Below are 21900 nucleotides of genomic sequence, written 5' to 3'. Positions count from 1 at the left end.
TTCTGTTCACCTCTATGGATAAAGTGTCAGTGGTAACTGCAAATCACACACAGTAAAATGAATAAACTTTCAGCCCCAAATAGTCCCTGTAAGGTTCCTGAACTCTGAGGACTATAGCTTCAGATTCTGTCTGTGGTGGCTTCAGGAGGGGGGGGGGGGGGGCCTCTGCCAAATCTTAACTAGATTTGTCCCTGGAGATTGTTTTATGCTGAGGATGCATAAGGTGCGCTGTTTACATTGCTTGGCTTCCTTTGCAAGCATTTCTTAACTCTTTCTTTGCAGGATCTGCTTGCTATGCAGTGCACAGTTTATGATAGGAATTATGAAGCCTTGCAGATCAGGACAGGCAAAGCAGAGCAGAGCCCATATCTGATGTCATGGGATGTTGGGGCTGGTAGTAGTGTCTGGATTTATTGGCTGAGCATGTGAGTATCTGCTTTATAGTAAAGTTTCCATGTCTTCTATGTGTCATAATGTATCCAGCAAGTAGCAACAATGTAACAAATACATAAACAAATGGAAACGGAAAGGTAAACATAGAGAAGAAGCAAATGCAGGGCACTGCTGAGAAGCCTGCACTTCCAGGGAGCCTATGCTGACTTACCTTTTGGGTTTTTGGGGTCTTGGGTTCTCCAAATGTCTCCTTTCCCTTAAGGGGAAAGTTAGCTGCTTGTGGGGAAGCAGGTCCTCCCCTGGTGGTGGTTATATGTCCCATGTCTCAGCCTCACCCCAGCTTGACTTCATCTTCTTGTAGTTCCTGGACAGTGTAGGTGCCCACCTCCACCTTCTTCCCTACTTTGTGCCTGGCTGGAACCAGAGGGGTGCTGAAGCTGGAGTCCTGAGGTGTTCAATGAGATGGCAAAAGTGCAGTGGACTCACAAGCAGGGACTCCCAGAGAAAGAGCAGCGTGGCAACCCTCCCAACAAGGTAGCATCTTCCATTCTTCTTCTTCTTACAAACTCTCTTGCAAATAGCAATCTTGCAGAGACCACAACTACAGGTCACATCCCCACCAGATGAGGCTGGAGAATGCAGAACTACAGGGAGACCAGAGCAGAGCCAGAGGCTGACTGCAATCTATCCTCAGCATACTGCAGTGATTTTTCATCCCCATCTAGCGAGTCCATTGTGTATTTGGCACTCAGTGCTATTTGATTGTTCCCTTTTCTAGAGCCACATGATCCTGGATAGGTGGAGGGAGCTGCTCCACTCCCCCCCCCCCCCCCCATACTCCTCCTGCTTAGGGGGGATGCCCCTGCACCTGACTGGGATCTAAATGGTGTGGAGGATGATTCCAGTGGGGAGGGAGGGAGATCCTGGATTTGCTCCAGACAGAAGGGTTTTCACAGGCTTGAGAAAAAAAAAAAAAGTAGAGCTCCTTAATGTGGAAAAATGAACTATAGGGGAGAGGCTGACTTTTGGATCCACACTCTGGGCTCATGACAATATGGGTGTTGGAGATGGGAGGATATTGGAGCTGATAGTCCATGCAGAAAACTGCACCCTGCCTACCAGACTGAAGAAGCTGCACTGTGCATCTCTCCCAAACAGAACAAGAAAACTTGTCACAGGATACGTAAAGGGTTAAAATGGACTGTGCTACATAGAAAGTCTTTGCAAATGATAAGAGTAGAATTATTGGTCCTATTTCTTTAATGCACTTATATAGCGCTGTACAGACATTAGCATCGCACTGTCTCCAATGGGGCTCACAATCTAAGGTTGGAGTGTGGGAGGAACCCCATGCAAACCCCATGCCGATGTCGTTCTTGGTCGGATTCGAACCCAGGACTGCAAAGCACCAGTGCTAACCACTGAGCCACTATAATGACCGTTATGGATAGAGTTGTATAAGAAGGGATAGAGCTTTGTGCTTTAGGACTCATGCACACGACCGTTTTTCGGGTCCGCATCCGAGCCGCAGTTTTTGCGGCTCGGGTGCGGACCCATTCACTTCAATGGGGCCGCAAAAGATGCGGACAGCACTCGTGTGCTGTCCGCATCCGTTGCTCCGTTCCGAGGCCCTGCAAAAAAAATATAGCATGTCCTATTCTTGTCCGTTTTGTAGACAAGAATAGGCATGTCTACAATTCCGTTTTTTGCGGATCTGCGGTTTGTGGACCGCAAAAAACGGAACGGTCGTGTGCATGAGGCCTTACTCAGTGGTGTAACGTAGAGATGACTGGGCCCCACAATACATTTTTTAATGGCCCCCCCAGAAACTTCTTCGCAACCCCCTCCTCCCATGCAACCCCCAATCCTGTGGCTAGTCAAGATCCCCCTCTCAGACCAGGCTCCGTCCATTTCCTACACATATATACTGTATATAATGTCATTGTATAAGGCCTCATGCACACGAACGTATTTTCATTCCGTGCCCGTTCCGTTTTTTCTTTTGCGGACAGTATATGGAACCATTCATTTCAATGGTTCCGCAAAAAAAAAAAGAATGTACTCAGTGTGCATTCCGTTTCCGTATTTCCGTTCCGCAAAAAAATAGACCATGTCCTATTATTGTCCCCATTACGGACAAGGATAGGACTGTTCTATTATGGTCCAGCTGTTCTGTTCCACAAAACATGGAATGCACACGGACGTCATCCGTATTTTTGGCGGATCCTCTTTTGGGGACCGCAAAATAGATACGGTCGTGTGCATGAGGCCTCACACTGTTGAGGGGGTCCCTGACAATAAAATCTTTTAGTCCGCCTCCTGGGTGGGCCCTTCTGACTTTGGGCCCCATAGCAGCTGCTTCCCCTATGGCTACGCCCCTGGCTTTACTGAATCCTATCCACCCAAAAAATGTCCAAAGAAATTAAAAGAAAAAAAAAACTGCAGTACCCCTAATAACCACTAGGTGTACCATTACAGTACATAGATAGACTGCATGCAATGTCTGTAGTATGTTCAACGCTGAGGTCCTGGGAGGGGTAGTGTATAGGCACCCATTATAGATTACAGGCCGGGAGGGAAGACATTTAGAAATATATGATAGAATCCTAAAAATCCAGTCTGGGAGTGGGAGATTCTGACCAGAATATTCCCTTTCTAGGAACCTGTTCTTAAAGGGGTTTTCCAGGCTCCAGACATTGATAGCCTATCCTCAATCGGTGAGGGTCCTGCCCCTCCGCGAGCAGCTGTTCACTGGAAGTAACACTTTGAACGGAGTTGAATGGAGGCCACTGTTTAAAATGCAGTGGCCGCGCTGTGATACTGCAGCCTTACATTGAAGTGAATGAGAGCTGAGCTGCAGTACCTGGTAGGACCACCACACGTTGAACGGCGCTGTGCTTCCTGTTCCATTCAGAGTGCTAATTCCAGTGTTGGAGGCTGCAGGGAACGGCTGATCGGTGCGGGTGTGGGGCGCCCACTGATCGGATATTGATTATACTGAGGACAGGTCATCAATATCAGGAGCCTGAAAAACCCCTTTAATTTGTGGGAACAGTGAGTGATAATGGTCTGTGTATAGTGCTGGGGAATATGTTAGGTGAACCATGATGGCGGCCAACGGAGAAATAACCCTCATCCTAAACCCTGGATTACATCATATATAGCAAGAGATGACAGGGGCGTCCAGTCTGTAGTCATAGAACGTTCTACGACTTCCTAATAGATGTTTCAATTCATCACCATTCTGATGATCTCTGCTTGCTGTCAATATGGTCTTGTACAGTATGACACAGTCCAGTATTGTACAGTACGGTATAGTAATGTACGGTCTATAGTATGGCACAATATGGTATAGTACTGTACAGTGTAATACAGTCCAGTATAATGTAGTATGGTATAGTATTGTAATGTAAAATGTAGTATAGTAAAGCGACAGTATAGTATTGTACAGTATAAAACAGTCCAATATAACATAGTACAGGATAGTAATGTTTAGTGTGTATAGTACAGCACAGTATAATATAGTCCAATGTAACATAGAACGGTATAGTATAGTAAAATATAGTGTATTATAGCACAGTATAGTATTGTACAGTATAATATAGTGCAGTATAACATAGGACGGTGTAGTAATGTACAGTGTGTATACTACAGCATAGTATTGTACAATATAATAAAGTCAAATATAACATAGAACGGTTCAGTGTAGTAATATATAGTGTAATATAGTATGGTACAGTGTAATACAGTCTAGTATAGCATAAAATGGTATAGTATAATGTATGGTCTAGTATAGCACAGTATAGTATTGTACAGTATAACATAGTATAGTAATGTATAGTGTGTATAGTACAGCACCGTATAGCATAGTATTGTGCAGTAGAATACAGTCCAGTATAATGAAGAACAGTATAGTATAGTGAAACATAGTATTGTACCGTATAATACAGTCCAGTATTACATAGAATGGTATAATATAGTATATATAGTGTAGTATAGTATAGCACAGTATAGTATTGTACAGTATAATACAGTCCAGTATAGTAATATACTGTATATTATAGTATAGCACAGTATAGTATTGTACAGTATAATACAGTCCAGTATAGTAATATACTGTATATTATAGTATAGCACAGTATAGTATTGTACAGTATAATACAGTCCAGTATAGTAATATACTGTATATTATAGTATAGCACAGTATAGTATTGTACAGTATAATACAGTCCAGTATAGTAATATATATCATACAGGGTGGGCCATTTATATGGATACATCTTAATAAAATGGGAATGGTTGGTGATATTAACTTCCTGTTTGTGGCACATTAGTATATGTGAGGGGGGGAACTTTTCAAGATGGGTGGTGACCATGGCGGCCATTTTGAAGTCGGCCATTTTGAATCCAACTTTTGTTTTTTCAATAGGAAGAGGGTCATGTGACACATCAAACTTATTCGGAATTTCACAAGAAAAACAATGGTGTGCTTGGTTTTAACATAACTTTATTCTTTCATGAGTTATTTACAAGTTTCTGACCACTTACAAAATGTGTTCAATGTGCTGCCCATTGTGTTGGATTGTCAATGCAACCCTCTTCCCCCACTCTTCACACACTGATAGCGACACCGCAGGAGAAATGCTAGCACAGGCTTCCTGTATCTGTAGTTTCAGGTGCTGCACATCTCGTATCTTCACAGCATAGACAATTCAGATGACCCCAAAGATAAAAGTCTAAGGGGGTCAGATCGGGAGACCTTGGAGACATTCAACTGGCCCACGACGACCAATCCACTTTCCAGGAAACTGCTCATCTAGGAATGCTCGGACCTGACACCCATAATGTGGTGGTGCACCATCTTGCTGGAAAAACTCAGGGAATGTGCCAGCTTCAGTGCATAAAGAGGGAAACACATCATCATGTAGCAATTTCGCATATCCAGTGGCCTTGAGGTTTCCATTGATGAAGAATGGCCCCACTATCTTTGTATGTTCACTATCTGTGAAGATACGAGATGTGCAGCACCTGAAACTACGGATACTGGAAGCCTGTGCTAGCATTTCTCCTGCAGTGTTGCTATCAGTGTGTGAAGAGTGGGAGAAGAGGGTTGCATTGACAATCCAACACAATGGGCAGCACATTGAACACATTTTATAAGTAGTCAGAAACTTGTAAATAACTCATGAAAGAATAAAGTTACGTTAAAACCAAGCACACCATTGTTTTTCTTGTGAAATTCCCAATAAGTTTCATGTGTCACATGACCCTCTTCCTATTGAAAAAACAAAAGTTGGATTCAAAATGGCCGACTTCAAAATGGCCGCCATGGTCACCACCCATCTTGAAAAGTTTCCCCCCTCACATATACTAATGTGCCACAAACAGGAAGTTAATATCACCAACCATTCCAATTTTATTAAGGTGTATCCATATAAATGGCCCACCCTGTAGTATCGCACAGTATGGTATTGTACAGTATAATACAGTCCGGTATTACATAGAATGGTATAATAGTAATATATAGTGTAGTATAGTATAGCACAGTATAGTATTGTACAGTATAATACAGTCCAGTATTACATAGAATGGTATAATAGTAATATATAGTGTAGTATAGTATAGCACAGTATAGTATTGTACAGTATAATACAGTCCAGTATTACATAGAATGGTATAATAGTAATATATAGTGTAGTATAGTATAGCACAGTATAGTATTGTACAGTATAATACAGTCCAGTATTACATAGAATGGTATAATATAGTAATATATAGTGTGGTATAGTATAGCACAGTATTGTATAGTATTGTACATTGTAAAAGAGTCTACTATGACATAGTACAGTAATGTATAGCACAGGGTAGCAGAGTATTGTGCAGTATATAGTAACAACAACCTCAAATAAAGGCCCTAGAGCAATGACGGGCCACATTACTACCCCTCAATAAAAGCGCCAACTCAACAGGAGCCTATGCACCTAAACAAAATAGCCGAGTCTAAAAAGCCCTTAAATAAATATAAATCTTTATTAATTATATGTATAAAACCTCATCCAAATAGAGACAGAAATACATCCATAAAGTGCGGTGTGCACCTGAGGGAGACTCCTATGAATACAATTATCACAGAGAGGGGGATGGAAAACAAGGAATGATAAACATCCCAAATCCATATAGAGAAAAGTCTGAAAAAATGAGAGCTAGCGCTTTACAGTGTATGGAAGAATCCGCAGAAAACACCCCTCATAAAGGATGTCACATAAATCAATCCCATTCTCATTGGTGGAAGAGTCACCTCAGGAGAACCGCACACCGCGACGCGCGTTTCGGAAACACCTTCACCTGGGGATGTTTATCATTCCTTGTTTTCCATCCCCCTCTCTGTGATAATTGTATTCATAGGAGTCTCCCTCAGGTGCACACCGCACTTTATAGATGTATTTCTGTCTCTATTTGGATGAGGTTTTATACATATAATTAATAAAGATTTATATTTATTTAAGGCCTTTTTAGACTCGGCTTTTGTGTTTCAGTGTATATTGTACAGTATCATACAGTCTAGTCTAACAGTGCAGTATATAATGGGTATATACAGTATAGTACAGTAGAGTGCAGTATATAATGGGTATATACAGTATAGTATAGTAGAGTGCAGTATATAATGGGTATATACAGTATAGTGATGTACAGTATAATACAGTCTAGTCTAACAGTGCGGTATACAATGGGTATATACAGTATAGTACAGTAGAGTGCAGTATATAATGGGTATATACAGTATAGTGATGTACAGTATAGTACAGTAGAGTGCAGTATATAATGGGTATATACAGTATAGTGATGTACAGTATAGTACAGTAGAGTGCAGTATATAATGGGTATATACAGTATAGTGATGTACAGTATAGTACAGTAAAGTGCAGTATATAATGGGTATATACAGTATAGTGATGTACAGTATAGTACAGTAAAGTGCAGTATATAATGGGTATATACAGTATAGTGATGTACAGTATAGTACAGTAGAGTGTAGTATATAATGGGTATATACAGTATAGTGATGTACAGTATAATACAGTCTAGTCTGACAGTGCAGCATATAATGGGTATATACAGTGTAGTACAGTAGAGTGCAGTATACAATGGGTATATACAGTATAGTGATGTACAGTATAGTACAGTAAAGTGCAGTATATAATGGGTATATACAGTATAGTGATGTACAGTATAGTACAGTAAAGTGCAGTATATAATGGGTATATACAGTATAGTGATGTACAGTATAGTACAGTAGAGTGCAGTATATAATGGGTATATACAGTATAGTGATGTACAGTATAATACAGTCTAGTCTAACAGTGCAGTATACAATGGGTATATACAGTATAGTACAGTAGAGTGCAGTATATAATGGGTATATACAGTATAGTGATGTACAGTATAGTACAGTAGAGTGCAGTATATAATGGGTATATACAGTATAGTGATGTACAGTATAGTACAGTAGAGTGTAGTATATAATGGGTATATACAGTATAGTACAGTAGAGTGCAGTATATAATGGGTATATACAGTATAGTTATGTACAGTATAATACAGTCTAGTCTGACAGTGCAGTATATAATGGGTATATACAGTATAGTGATGTACAGTATAGTACAGTAGAGTGCAGTATATAATGGGTATATACAGTATAGTGATGTACAGTATAGTACAGTACAGTGCAGTATATAATGGGTATATACAGTATAGTGATGTACAGTATAGTACAGTACAGTGCAGTATATAATGGGTATATACAGTATAGTGATGTACAGTATAATCTAGTCTAGTCTAACAGTGCAGTATATAATGGGTATATACAGTATAGTACAGTAGAGTGTAGTATATAATGGGTATATACAGTATAATGATGTACAGTATAGTACAGTAGCATGCAGGATATAATGGGTATATACAGTATAGTGATGTACAGTACAGTATATAATGGGTATATACAGTATAGTGATGTACAGTACAGTATATAATGGGTATATACAGTATAGTGATGTACAGTGCAGTATATAATGGATATATACAGTATAGTGATGTACAGTGCAGTATATAATGGATATATACAGTATAGTGATGTACAGTGCAGGATATAATGGGTATATACAGTATAGTGATGTACAGTATATAATGGGTATATACAGTATAGTGATGTACAGTACAGTATATAATGGGTATATACAGTATAGTGATGTACAGTGCAGTATATAATGGGTATATACAGTATAGTGATGTACAGTGCAGTATATAATGGATATATACAGTATAGTGATGTACAGTGCAGTATATAATGGGTATATACAGTATAGTGATGTACAGTATAGTACGGTAGAGTGTAGTACATTGTATAGGCATTGAATTCTTGCACTACAGTGCGGTATTGTTATAGTATATTATACAGATATCGGACGCTGGCGCTGATGTAATAGACCTTGACAACCCAGAAACAACTGAATGGATTCTGGAAAGACTACGTCCTCATGCACACAACTGTTTTTCGGGTCCGAATCCGAGCCACAGTTTTTGCGGCTCGGATGCGGACCCATTCACTTCAATGGGGCCGCAAAAGATGGGGAGCACTCCGCGTGCTGTCCGCATCCGTTGCTCCGTTCCGAGGCCCCGCAAAAAAAAAAAAAAATAGCATGTCTTATTCTTGTCTGTTTTGCGGAGAAGAATAGGCATGTCTACAATGGGCTTCCGTTCTTTGTGGATCCGCGGTTTGCGGACCGCAAAAAACAGAACGGTCGTGTGCATGAGGCCTAATAGCGCCAGGAGGGGCTGATGGTTATAAGGAGAGGGGAGCATTAACGACGCCATGTCCATCGTCACCGCAGCACGCCTCATGCACATGACAGTATTACGATTCCATAAACCATGAGCGCACACAGAGGTGAAGGGGCTTTATAGAAAAACCAAAATGGTTCCTCTGACTGGTGCCCAAACCCCCTGAGACTGGAGAACTTGGTGCCTCTTTGCCCCCCATTTCCTTTCCATAATCCTTGCGTTTCAGGAGGCGCAACTAGACCCTGGTGCCTGAGGGGGCCCAAAGGCTCGCGTGCCACCTTAGAAGACATCAGTACGGGTGGGGGCCCTGGTATGGATTTTGCATTGGGTTCAGAAGATTCAAGTTCTGCCATTCCTCCCCTCCTCATTGCTGACATTGTGGGGTCTGTGAAGAAGGGATTCCTGCGCAGGTTCTCTCTCCATGGACCCCTTAGGTGCAGTATTTTATGTCTCGTGCACCCATAAATCTGACATATCAGATGCTATAGATGCACATAACCTTCAATTACAATATCAATAATACAGTAAAGGTCAGCACAATAATCTCGTCTGTCATCCGACCGGCCACTTCCACTCTTACGTTATTTAATACATTAATCCCGGAGCTCAGTCTCCTTCTTCAGGAACGTCTGCCGGAGCCTTAATGTATCTTGATGGTTGAGTTCTATAGTTTTTCACTGAAGGGCGGACACTATCCCTGCGCTTCCTCAAGCTATTTCAGCACTTGTGCTCAACACCGACCATAATCCACTTGGCCATCTACATACATGGCAGTACATGAAAGAGAAAGTCGCCTGGGGGCTCGGCAGGCGGAGATACTGCAGCCAGTTCTTCCAGGCTGAAGACGAAATGACTTCCAATTAAAGGGTCCTGCGATCTCTCCGGTTTTTATATATTTTTTTATTAACCGGCAAAGTCTGCACCTGTCAATGGCTGCTGCAGAACCTCTTGGCCACCCTATGGATTTCACATTTATTTTAGAATATAATCAGAAAGGACTCTGCAACAAGGCATGGAGTCTTGAGTTTATATGAGAACGTGACATGACTATGATTGTAAATGATTGCAAGGTAAAGTGCATTTCTTAGAGCAGGCATCCTCAAACTGCGGCCCTCCAGCTGTTGCAAAACTACAACTCCCAGCATGCCCAAACAGCCTGCAGCTATCAGCCTACAGCAGGGCATTGTGGGAGTTGTCGTTTTACAACAGCTGGAGGGCCGCAGTTTGAGGATGCCTGCCTTAGAGGGATTGTCCATTTTATGAACTTGTAAAGCATTTGCCCATAGCTTTAAGGCTCTGAATTGTTCTCTTTTTATATTGCTGTTTCTAAATTGCCTCTTGCACACGACTGCGTGTCTCCAGTGGCGGCGGGTCCGCAATACACGGGAGACCGGCCGCGTGCATTCCGCATCACGGATGTGGACCCATTCACTTGAATGAGTCCGCAAATCCGGAGATGCGGTGCAGAACGGAACAGAAGCACTACGGAGGGCTTTTGTGGGGTTCCGTTCCGCCAAAAAGATAGAACTTGTCCTATCTTTTTGCGGAACGGACAGATCGCGGACCCCTTTCAAGTAAATGGGGTCGCGATTCGCATGCGGCTGGCCCACAGTCGGTGCCTGTGCAAATTGCGGTCCGCAGCACGGGCACGGGAAGCACACGTTCGTGTGCAAGAGGCCTAACTGGGTGACAACCAATAAGCCACCACTGCAGCTTGAACAGGATCGACCTTGGAAAAGCAAAATGTCGGCAGTCAACCTGAATTGACAAAAAATAAATATTATAACCCGAGGATTCAATGAGTTTCATGATATTAAAGGACTCATTTTGCAAGGTTCTTATATAGGGGTGTTCCAGGATATAGATATTGACGGCTATCTTCAGGATAGATCAGCATTTTCAGATCGGTGGGGTCCGACATCGGGCACCTCCACTGAGTAGCTGTTTTGCGCTGGAAACTATACGCTGGATAGTCAAAAGCAGGCGGCGCCTGCGCCATTCACTGTGTGGTGGCCATGCTGGGGTACTGCAGCTCGCTCCCATTCAAGTGAGCTGTGGTATAATGGTACCACAGACTACACAGTGTACATACAGAGCCTTGCATCCACTGTAGATTGTGGCACCAGTGGCTGCCCGAAACAGCTAGTCAGTGTGGGTGTGGGGTGTCCGTCCCCCACCGATCTGATATTAATGACCTACCTTGAGGATAGGTCATCAATATCTAAGTCCCGGGAAACCCCTTTAAGATCTTTTTTATCCAGTCCTCGACAGAGGGTGCCCAATGTATCTTACCCCTTCTGATAACCCATGACCATATGTTCCAAACCCAGTGGTCAGGAGATATGGTCATGCTGTTACAGTCAGAGCTGGATAGGTTAAGGGAAATATAGAAAATTGGACTTGAGCCTTATGAATTGGACCAGGAACAGCTATAGAAGGTAGAGAGGTAGCGGTCACCTCTGGGACCGGTGCATTGAGTGGTCACTAAGACTCCAGCATGATAAATGGCACATGGTAGTTGGGGTACAGATTTTGCATTGGGGCCTGGGAGCTTCATGTTACACCTCTGATTTTGGTTTCTGTTATAGAATGATGGAACCTAATTAGGCAGCTACTGCAGGGAACCTTACAGCATGGATCCTGGCAGCAGCCATGAGTGTAGGATACTGCCCCAAATGGCCAAACTATGGAATTACAACTCCAGCCCTGTCCATTGCCAAAATATTGTATCCGGGCTGTGGAGGCACACCACACCCCAGCCTGAAATATCTGAAAACAGGAAGCAATTGATTGACTCCAACCTCACAGTACATGGAAAGATGATAGACTGCAGGCGTGGTGTCTCTTTAATAATATCATTTGCTGCCCTAAAACATATCTTATTTTCTGTGCACGGTCATTGCTAATTATATGAGCAAAGCCAGGAGCTGAAGGGTCTCACGGATGTGACATGGCGGCGGCTCAGCGATCCGCATTGGCTTTCTGCAATTTTCAGTTCTGTCTTGGGAAACTGTGGCCGTCCACAGAAGTGGTACCTTGGGAATTCTCAAAATTCTCTATATGAACGGCTGCCAGGATGGAGGTCACTGGGATCATCCAGGAGAGTCGCAGTGTACTGAGCAGAACAGCCTGGATTCATTGACTGCTTGGGATAGGGGGACAATCCGTCACTTGTCACAAGGGCAAATCAAGAAGCGTCGCAGCCGACCGTTAACCTGATCGGCCGTGACATTTGCTTGCATCGGTCAATTAGTGCAAATTAAGAGACATTCAATTTGCATCTTGTTTGCAGGACGGGAAATTAATAATCCAGTTATTGTGGCAAAAAAAAAAATATAGTAAAATCAATCCTTAAGGGGATTTTCCTGCTCGTTATGATATTAATAGAAAAGGGAAAGGGATCTATAGGGAGAACGGCCGCTGTCGGGCACCAGGGGCGGACTGGGAACTTAAAGTGGCCCTGGAAAAAAATAAGAAAATTGGCCCATTTTGTAGTCGGGTCCAGGCAGGGCATGCAATACTATATTGTGGCACATTATACCACCCCAACAGAGCCAAATACCACAGTCCATCACAAGATACTGTCAGCAGCACAAAAAACATCCCCAAAAGCTTTCACTGGCCGGCCGTGAGGAGGGCTCAGGCGGCCCCCGGGGCATCGGCCCACCGGGAAATTTCCCTGTAAGGTCTATGGCCAGTCTGCCCCTTCTGGGCACTGTACCAGTGTATGGGGCCAAGTGCTGGATCTACCCTTCAAGTGCTGGATCTACCCATTGATTGCATTGTTGTTGGACTTTCTTATCTGGCATGATGGTCCTTTTGGACTTCTACTGGCATCCCTATAGCTTCTCCTAAGCCAAAGGTTCCTTCTATCAAAGTTGTTTAGCGTGGTCAACGTGTCTTATATTACAGTGGAATACATAAGGGGTGACCTAACCTCAGGATTATCTTCTTGCAATGGGACACCCTCAATATTTGTCAATACCTCCCAGTGCCATCTGCAACTGGAAGACGTCCGGTACCTAGACCGGCAGAAGATAAGGCTACTGTCTCTACATCATGGGGGTCCAAACTGCAGGACCCTTCTGAAATGGCTTAGGAAATAACAAAAAAACTTCTCTAAAGGTACTACCCCTTTTAACATTCTGGACCACTATTAAGGTCCCGGTGTCGTGACACCCTCTATGGTCAGCAGAAGGGAACCAACAATGGGTGACCAATGGCTTGGGGTAGAGTTATCTAATGAGACCCCCCCCCTCCCCCTTCCCTCATATTAGCTCACCCCTTTAAAATGTTCTTCTAGATTTTGGTAGCTGAGGAGTTAACTCTGAGAGCCCATTCCGTCCATCCATCTTCTCCTGCAGAATATTTACTTGGGTGGAAGCAGACTATTTGCTTCCCAGAATTAATTTGCTGCCTCTCATCCGCGTCTTGAGAGGTAATCCTCGCTTGGTGTCTCCCTGTCATTTTTCCTGCAACAGATTGTCATGTCAGAAACCGGAGGGGGGTGGGGGGATTAGGGGCCGTCTCGCAGTAAACTCCTCAGCGAGGTACATTACAGCGCACGACTCAAGAAGATATTAAGAAGCAAATAAATGTCGGGTAAACAAGAGACGCCAAGGCGCTTAATAATGCGGCCCGCCAAGACGCCAGGGGTGGGGCGCCAATCTTCTCCCCATTGACAGTGATGGCGAAAGCTCCCTCTAAACAAAGATAATGACCCCAGTGACTGCGAGCCGAGAGCGCCTAAGCCTCCATCTTGGCATTAGCCACGAGATACATAAATACTGGGGATTTGCGGAACGTGATCTGTATTATTTGGACAGGAGAATTACCCGTAAGTTGTGACCTTCAAACTTATTGAACACTCCTAAGCTAACTAAAGGGAAAGGAACATAATCCCCGACATTGTAATTCCTAATATTTATGGGACTAAATCCACGCTCAGAGCTTACCCCCCCCCCCCCCCACTTCTATTTGGATTCTTAGTTTTAATCTTTTTCGGATGAGCCTATTGAGAACAGTGATGTTTAATGCAGGAGCGGCCACAAGACTGGGGGCCGTACACCGGGGGGCGCTATAGGGTGGATTTTTCTTATAAGACTTTTCTATAGCCGAAAAATTGCGGTCAATGCTCCTGTCTCTGCAAAAGGTGCTTAAAGGGGGTTCCAGGTATTTTCACTGCAAATATTTTAAGGCTGTAGTACCAGACAAGGGCCACATGTAGGAACGACAGTCAAGGGGCCACAGTGATCCAGTAAACACTCTGCCGATGGTTGGGGTCCCATTGATCGCACATACAGGACCCTTCCTTAGTAGTAGAATAACCTTCTTTGTTGAGACAGCAATGGGTTAAAGATCCGTTTCATAGAGGGCAGATACAAATGCCAGGTCCCTTTGCGCTATTGTGTAACACTTTGTATGAGGGATTCTATAGCATTGTGCATACTAATCCTCCTGGTTCATGAACAGATTTACTAATCCTATAGATAGTGTAATCTTAGACCGGGCTTTTCCGGAATAGAATGACGGGAAAATCGGTAATTGTCTAGCCGTTTCTCTGTATAGTTGCCGGATCGCGGCCAGATCACCGCCGGACGCCATCATAGTTAATGGGGCCGGACAGAATTCGGGCACCAAGCCTCACACTGGATGATAAATCTGGTGCAGGGATCTGACTCTATACCAGGCATCCTCAAACTGCGGCCCTCCAGCTGTTGTAAAACTACAACTCCCACAATGCCCTGCTGTAGGCTGATACCTGTAGGCTGTTCTGGCATGCTGGGAGTTGTAGTTTTGCAACAGCTGGAGGGCCGCAGTGTGAGGATGCCTGCTCTATACCAATGTTCCAATTTAATTTTAAACAAATTTGTGCTGCAATTTTGGGCCACTTCCTTCCTGGTAAGCCACACCCATTTCCCCAGTAAACCACACCCCCTTGGCAAGCAAGGCACAGTGGATTTTCCTAATGCTCAACGCGCCAAATTGCACAAAAGAATCAGGCGAAAAACTCAATCCTTTTCTCCCCAACATCCCCTGTCGGCAGGGGCGTCGCTATAGGGGAAGCAGGGGAAGTGGCTGCTTTGGGGCCCACCCAGGAGGAGCAGTAAAAGATTTTATTGTCAGGGCCCCCTCAACAGTATTATACATTGACACTTTAGAAAACGGACTGAGCGCGATCTTGACTAGCCTTAGGAGCGAGGGTTGCACAGGAGTCGGGAGTTCAAAAATTTGCTGTGGGGCCCAGTTATTTCTAGTTACGCCACTGTCTGTCGGAGAGAGCCAGGTGCCCCAGATAGATTAGACTGTCGGCCGGTCACACACTAGGGTATCTGGGGGCAGGCACAGGTTCACAGATGGTGGCAACCTAAACTGAACCCCTCCTTGCCATGAGCCTTACAGCCGTCATAGCAGCTGAATGGGATCTGCCGAGGGGCCTGATGTATCACAGAAGTGCAAGCATTGCGCCCCCCACCAGTAACCCCGGAGGATTTCATGATCATGCAGGAAACTGCTGAATAATTGACGAAAACCTCTCAATAATGAATAAAAGTCATTACCGCACCTGATTAATATACAGTGTTGTGGCCGACGTTCCTAATGAATTTATGAAACCAGCTGATAATTGGGGTCAGAACCGTCAGGACTGATTTCTGGACTTTCACCGCTCAGTCACATCAGAAGGAACGAGGAGAACAAGTCCATCTGAGTGTTGAAAGGTCTTGTGTGTGTAATATCTATTAGAATATTGCTCGCCTAAAGGAGTTCATACCATAGAGGCAGACCCTGAAGGTGCTGTGGGGCCCTGGTAGACAGGGGGGCCCCACTCCTTGTAGGCCCTACCTTTTTGCTTTTGGGAGCCTATGCTGTACTCCTTTCTCCAGAGGAATTAGATTGTTAGCCAGCAAGTGGGTTAGAAATGGCCCTGGGTGGCATGACAACGTAGAGGCGGGTGGAAAATCACGCACCTATATTGAGAACGGAGCCCTGAAAGTGTTGGAGGGCGCACTGCGCATGCGCAGCCGCCCTCCTTTCATTTTCTGTGGGGCCGCCAAAAATAGCTGAGCACTGGCTCGGCTGTTTCCGTCGGGCCGATAGAAGTGAATGGGAGCGGTGGCCGGTCACGCGCGGTGCGCTCCCATTCACATCTATGGTGGTGGCCGGAACAGAGTCCTCCAGCCACCACCTTGCGGGGCTCCCTTCCCAGCGGTGGGACCTGCACCTATAAGACAATCCTAGCGATATATACCCCCATTGTCTGTGATGAGACAACCCCTTTAAGAAGAAGAAGTATTTCAGACTACCTGAGCAAGATTACTATATGGGGGTCGCTTGCACCAGATCTGAGCACCCTGTCCACTATAGGGAGATGCCAACACCTATGGCCAGCTATGAGATGACGTTGAGTGATGCTCCTCTTCCTCCGCTCTGGTTTTCATATGTTCTCAGCAACAGGACATCCATCAGCCTCTCCCTTCGATGCATCCAACATAACTCAAAAATCAATGGCCAGTCTGCTGATCTCCCCGTTCTGGCAGCTGTTTGGCATACATCATCATTAGAGATGCCCGGGCATTCCCTGCTCCTGACAACTTGTGCAGAGATTGATTCTCTAGGGGACGGATATTGGTACATGTGCAGGAGAAGGGGGGACACTTTAGATCCCCTGCTCCCCGATTCCTCAATCAGCCGCCTCCTAATCCCAGCGCTGGCATTTATTAATCAGGCCGCTGTTTTCCTGCACATCAGGGGTCTCAGCTAATTACTGGAAAGTAATTAGAGCATAGCAGGCAGGAGGATTCTCTCCCAGGCAATATAATGAGCTTTAATGCTGCAGTAAATACCCCGTAACGTACACGATATAGAATGTCGCTGCCGTCCCCCGAGACTCTGACCTTGGTCTGTCAGGTCATTCATATGAAGAATTACAATCACTGCCATCACAATGGCTGCAGGTGAGAACACTGACTTCTATATATCAATGGACGTCACATAGTTCTCTACTCTATTATAGATGTAAAAAAATGAGACAAAGATAAATCATTTTAGAACTTTTCCCACCTTTAATGTGACCTATAAACTGTACAACTCAATGGAAAAACAAACTGAAATCTTTTAGTTAGAGGGAAGAAAAAATATAAAAATAAAATAATGTGGTTGTATAAGTGTGCACACCCTTAAACTAATACTTTGTTGAAGCCCCTTTTGATTTTATTACAGCACTCAGTCTTTTTGGGGATGAGTCTATCAGCATGGCACATTGTGACTTGGCAAGATTTGCCCACTCTTCTTTGCAAAAACATTCTAAATCTGTCAGATTGCGAGGGCATCTCCTGGGCAGAGCCCTCTTCAGATCACCCCACAGATTGTCAATCGGAATGTAGCCTGGCTTGGATGTTTTTTTTGGTAAGAAAAGTCTTTCGTCTTGCCACTCTACTCCATAGCCCAGACATATGAAGAATACGGGAGATTGTTGTCACATGGACCACACAGCCAGTACCTGCCAGATATTCCTGCAGCTCCTTCAATGTTGCTGTCGGCCTCTTGGTCGCCTCCCAGACCAGTTTTCTTCTCGTCTTTTCATCAATTTTGGAGGGACGTCCAGTTCTTGGTGATGTCACTGTTGTGCCATATTTTCTCCACTTGATGATGACTGTCTTCACTGTGCTCCATGGTATATCTAATGCCTTGGAAATTCTTTTGTCCCCTTCTCCTGACTGATACCTTCTAACAATGAGATCCCTCTGATGCTTTGGACGCTCTCTGTGGACCATGGCTTCTGCTGTGGGACGCGACTAAGAACATTTCAGAAAAGACCAACTAGAGCAGCTGAACTTTATTTGGGGTTAATCAGAGGCACTTTACATGATGGCCGGTGTATGCTGACTCCTATTTAACCCTTGGGTTGGACAGGAGTTGATGGACCCCTCTTTGAATAGAAGATATTCTTTGCGGGGATAATTTCAGTGTCATGCACTGAGTTTCCAGCATATAACCCAGGAATTGTATTTGTTGTGACGGCACCAAGGAAGACTTTTCCATGTTTATTAGAAAACCGTGAGATTGGAGTAACTGGATTGCAGTCTGTAGTTGTAGCTTCAGTTGTTGGGCCGAGGCTGCCATCAACAACCAATCGTCGAGATAGGGAATACAGGTGATGCCCCTCAGTCTTAGACCAGCTGCAAGGACTGCTGAAACTTCCGTAAAAACTCTCGGGGCTGACGATATTCCAAACGGAAGGCAGGTAAATTGGAGCTGTACAATTCCTTTCATCATCTGGACCTTTAGTCTCAGAAATCTCCTGTGACGGGGCGAATCGGAATATGTAGGTATGCATCCACTAGATCTATTGATGCCATGTGATCTCCCTTCTTCAGGGCCATAACGACAGACTTTATTGATTCCATTTTAAACATTTTCTTTACAAAAAATTGGTTCAGAAAGGTTAAATCGATTATCAGTGTCCATTTGTCTCCTGGTTTGGGTACAGGAAATATTCTGGAATATACGCCTTTGAATTCTTCTCCTGTGGGCACCGGCTCTAGGGCACCTTTGCGTATAAAATCTTAAATGAGAAGACCAACGACTTGATCTTTTGCATGATTTAGAAGAAAACGATCTGGAGGAAAGTGTGCGAATTCTAGGACATAGCCATTTTTTACCGTGGAGGTAACCCAAGCATCTGTGGATGTGAGATTCCAGGCTGAAGAGAATAGTTTTAGTCTGGCGACAACTTTCAACTTTTGCTCCGAGGACTTTTGATTAGATCTTCTTTTTTTTAGCTCAGATTTTGTTTGACTGCCACAAAATCTCCTTTGCCTAGAAAATTGTTGTCTATTTCTAAATCTAGGAGATCTTCTCCTCTGTGGATGAAAGGACCTTAAAAATTGCTTCTTCTTTGATTCTAGAAAAACGTCTCCTTTTCCCTCATTCAGAGCCTCAAGAATCTTTTCTAGCTGAGGGCCAAACAGTGAGGTGGGTTGAAACGGAAGATTACAGAAGTGGTTTTTAGATAAAACATCTCCAGGCCATTGTTTAATCCAGAGCGCTCTCCTTGCAGCATTAGAGAGCGCCAAGGAGTTTGCTGAAAATGTCATCATATCAAGAGGGGCATCACACAAAAAATCAGAAGCAGCTTTCATCAGAGGAAGGCTTTTTAAAATTTCATCTCTGGCAACTCCTTCTTCTAGATCATGAGAATGCTGAGATAACCAGATTCTTAAAGACCTGGCTATAGGTACAGAAAACATGGCGGCGACACAAACGGCTGAGGAAGAGGCATAGTTTTTTTTCAACAAAGTTTCAATTTTCCTATCCATGGGAACTTGAATAAGGGATGCTTCATCCGAAGGGAATATCGCTTTTTTAGATAAGCGAGCAACCGCTAAATCAACTTTGGGCACTGAGGTGTCACCGCCAGTTCTGTGAGAAGGTCTGACAGACGTCCTTCTCTACCTCTTGCATGATGTTCTTTGTTTTGGTTTCACTTTCTCATCTCATTTCCTTCTCCCAGGTGTCACCTATTTAGACTAATCCTCTTTCCTTTATATTCCCTCCCATACTGCCTCACTTTGCGGTTTATACTACTTCCTGGATTGAAGTGTTCACTGCTGGAGGCTCCTGCTGCTGCTTGTTCAGATAAGTCCTTTCATGTATTGTGTTTCCTTGCTGGCTTGATTCTAGGTGACCCTGACTCCCTCCGTATGAAGTGCAGGGAGCCGGTGGTCGTGTCCCCTCACTATTATAGGGTTTTCAGATGTCACACAGTATTAGGTACGTGGGCATACAATCGTCTACCTCTGAGACCCTTGTATGTGCTTAGCAGTCAGGGTGAGCTCTTAGGGTTTTGTAGGGGTCACCTTTATGCTCCTTAGTTTGGGATCAAGCCAGTCGGACGTTTATTCATAACTTCCAGCTATCTGCAACATCATCCGTGACATGAGGCCCACTCAGCCGAAAAATTGTCATCCAACTTATATAGAGATTTCAACCTGGACCCTGGACCAGATTTTTTATCAGGCCTATCCCAGTCCTGTTTAGGCTACTTTCGCACCAGCGTTATTCTTTTCCAGTATTGAAATCCGGTAAAGGGTCTCAATACCAGAAAAAAACTCTTCAGTTTCTGAATGGAAAGCAATCCGTTCAGTATGCATCAGGACGTCTTCCATTCCGTCCCTTGTATGGTATTTGACCGGACAAAATACTGCAGCATGCTGCGGTATTTTTTCTGGCCAAAATCCCAGAACAATACCGCACTTCACGGATCCGGCATTCATTTCCATATAGATGTATTAATGCCGGATCTGGTACCAAGTGTTCCGGAAATTGCAGCGTCGCCGTATCCGATTTTCTGGTCTGCGCATGCGCTGGGATATAGGAGGAGCTGGTTTCGCTTTTAATCTTTGAAAAAATTTTAATAGCGGATCCGTCATTCCGGATAATACAGATCCGGTATTTCACCGGATCCGTCAAAAAAGGAGTTTGCATACTGTTTGCCGGATTCGTTGGTGTGAAAGTAGCCTTTAGGCTAGGTCTACACAACGACATTTGTCGCGCAACATTTTGTCTCACTAATGTCGCGCAGCAATTTTTATAATGATAGTCTATGGTGTCGCACTGCGACATAAGACATGCTGCCACTGTGAAAGTCGCAAAAAAAACATTTGAGATGGATTTTTCTGCGACTGTCGCAGTCGCAGCATGTCGCATGTCGCAGTGTCACACCATAGACTATCATTATAAAAATTGTCGCGCGACATTGGTGCGACAAAATGTTGCGCGACACATGTTGCAGTGTGGTTGTGCCCGATGTGTCGCGCGACAAATGTCATCGTGTAGACCTAGCCTAATCCATTCATTTAGGACAGGATGCCCAGGAAGAAAAATTCCCTTTAGTTTTTGGAAAATAAAACAGCTTGTCCGATTTAGATTTTCCAGAGATATCTTTATCAGTCTCTAATGTACGTATTATTGCTTTAAGCGAATCAGGCAATTTATCTTTATGAAAAATAAAACACTTGGATCACACTCCTATGAGGAGTCAGAAGACACTTGACCCTCAGAAGAGGAGGAGATCAGCTGTGGTGGAGGAGTCTTGTCTGCAAGCCTTGGCCTTTTGTTTGCTGATTTGATTTCCTCAAACACAGAAGTGAGCTGTTCTTTAACTCCTTCAGGACCCTGCCATTTTTCACCTTAAGGACCAGGCCGTTTTTAGCAAATCTGACATGTGTCACTCTATGTGGTAATAACTTTAAAACGCTTTTACTTATCCAGGCCATTCTGAGATTGTTTTCTCATCACATATTGTACTTCATGACAGTGGTAAAATGGAGTAAAAAAATTTCCAAATTTACAAAAAAATTAGCAAAATTAGCTAATTTAAATTTCTCTACTTTTATAATAGATAGTAATAACTCCAAAAATAGTTACTACTTTACATTCTCCATAGGTCTACTTCAGGTTTGGATCATTATGTGAATGTCATTTTATTTTGTGGGGACGTTACAAGGCTTAGAAGTTTAGAAGCAAATCATGAAATTTTTGAGAAAATTTCCAAAACCCACTTTTTAAGGACTAGTTTAGGTCTGAAGTTACTTTGTGAGGCTTACATAATAGAAACCACCTAAAAATGACCCCATTTTAGACATATCAAGTTATGAGAAACTGATT

General features: G+C 43.8%; 3 protein-coding genes across 5 annotated transcripts in view; 2 read left to right on the top strand and 1 right to left on the bottom strand.

The window, feature by feature from the left end:
- Positions 1 to 21900, top strand: part of FAM181A (family with sequence similarity 181 member A) — a 70847-nt gene that overhangs the window by 1483 nt on the left and 47464 nt on the right. The window lies entirely within an intron of this gene.
- PRIMA1 (proline rich membrane anchor 1) overlaps positions 1 to 21900 on the bottom strand; it is a 65549-nt gene that overhangs the window by 36549 nt on the left and 7100 nt on the right. Inside the window, exon 2 of the mRNA XM_040410973.1 lies at positions 605 to 649. Within this exon, the coding sequence (XP_040266907.1) occupies positions 605 to 649 (45 nt within the window). The remainder of the gene's footprint in view (positions 1 to 604; positions 650 to 21900) is intronic.
- CCDC197 (coiled-coil domain containing 197) overlaps positions 368 to 21900 on the top strand; it is a 155286-nt gene continuing 133753 nt past the window's right edge. The window contains exon 1 of the mRNA XM_040410944.1: positions 368 to 425. The gene's annotated coding sequence lies outside the window, so the exon portion shown is untranslated. The remainder of the gene's footprint in view (positions 426 to 21900) is intronic.

The sequence above is a fragment of the Bufo bufo genome, chromosome 11 (assembly GCF_905171765.1).
Source record: "Bufo bufo chromosome 11, aBufBuf1.1, whole genome shotgun sequence".
Classification (NCBI taxonomy): domain Eukaryota; kingdom Metazoa; phylum Chordata; class Amphibia; order Anura; family Bufonidae; genus Bufo; species Bufo bufo.
The sequence above is the reverse complement of the archived record's forward strand: the minus strand, read 5'-3'. Positions and strand labels throughout refer to the sequence as shown.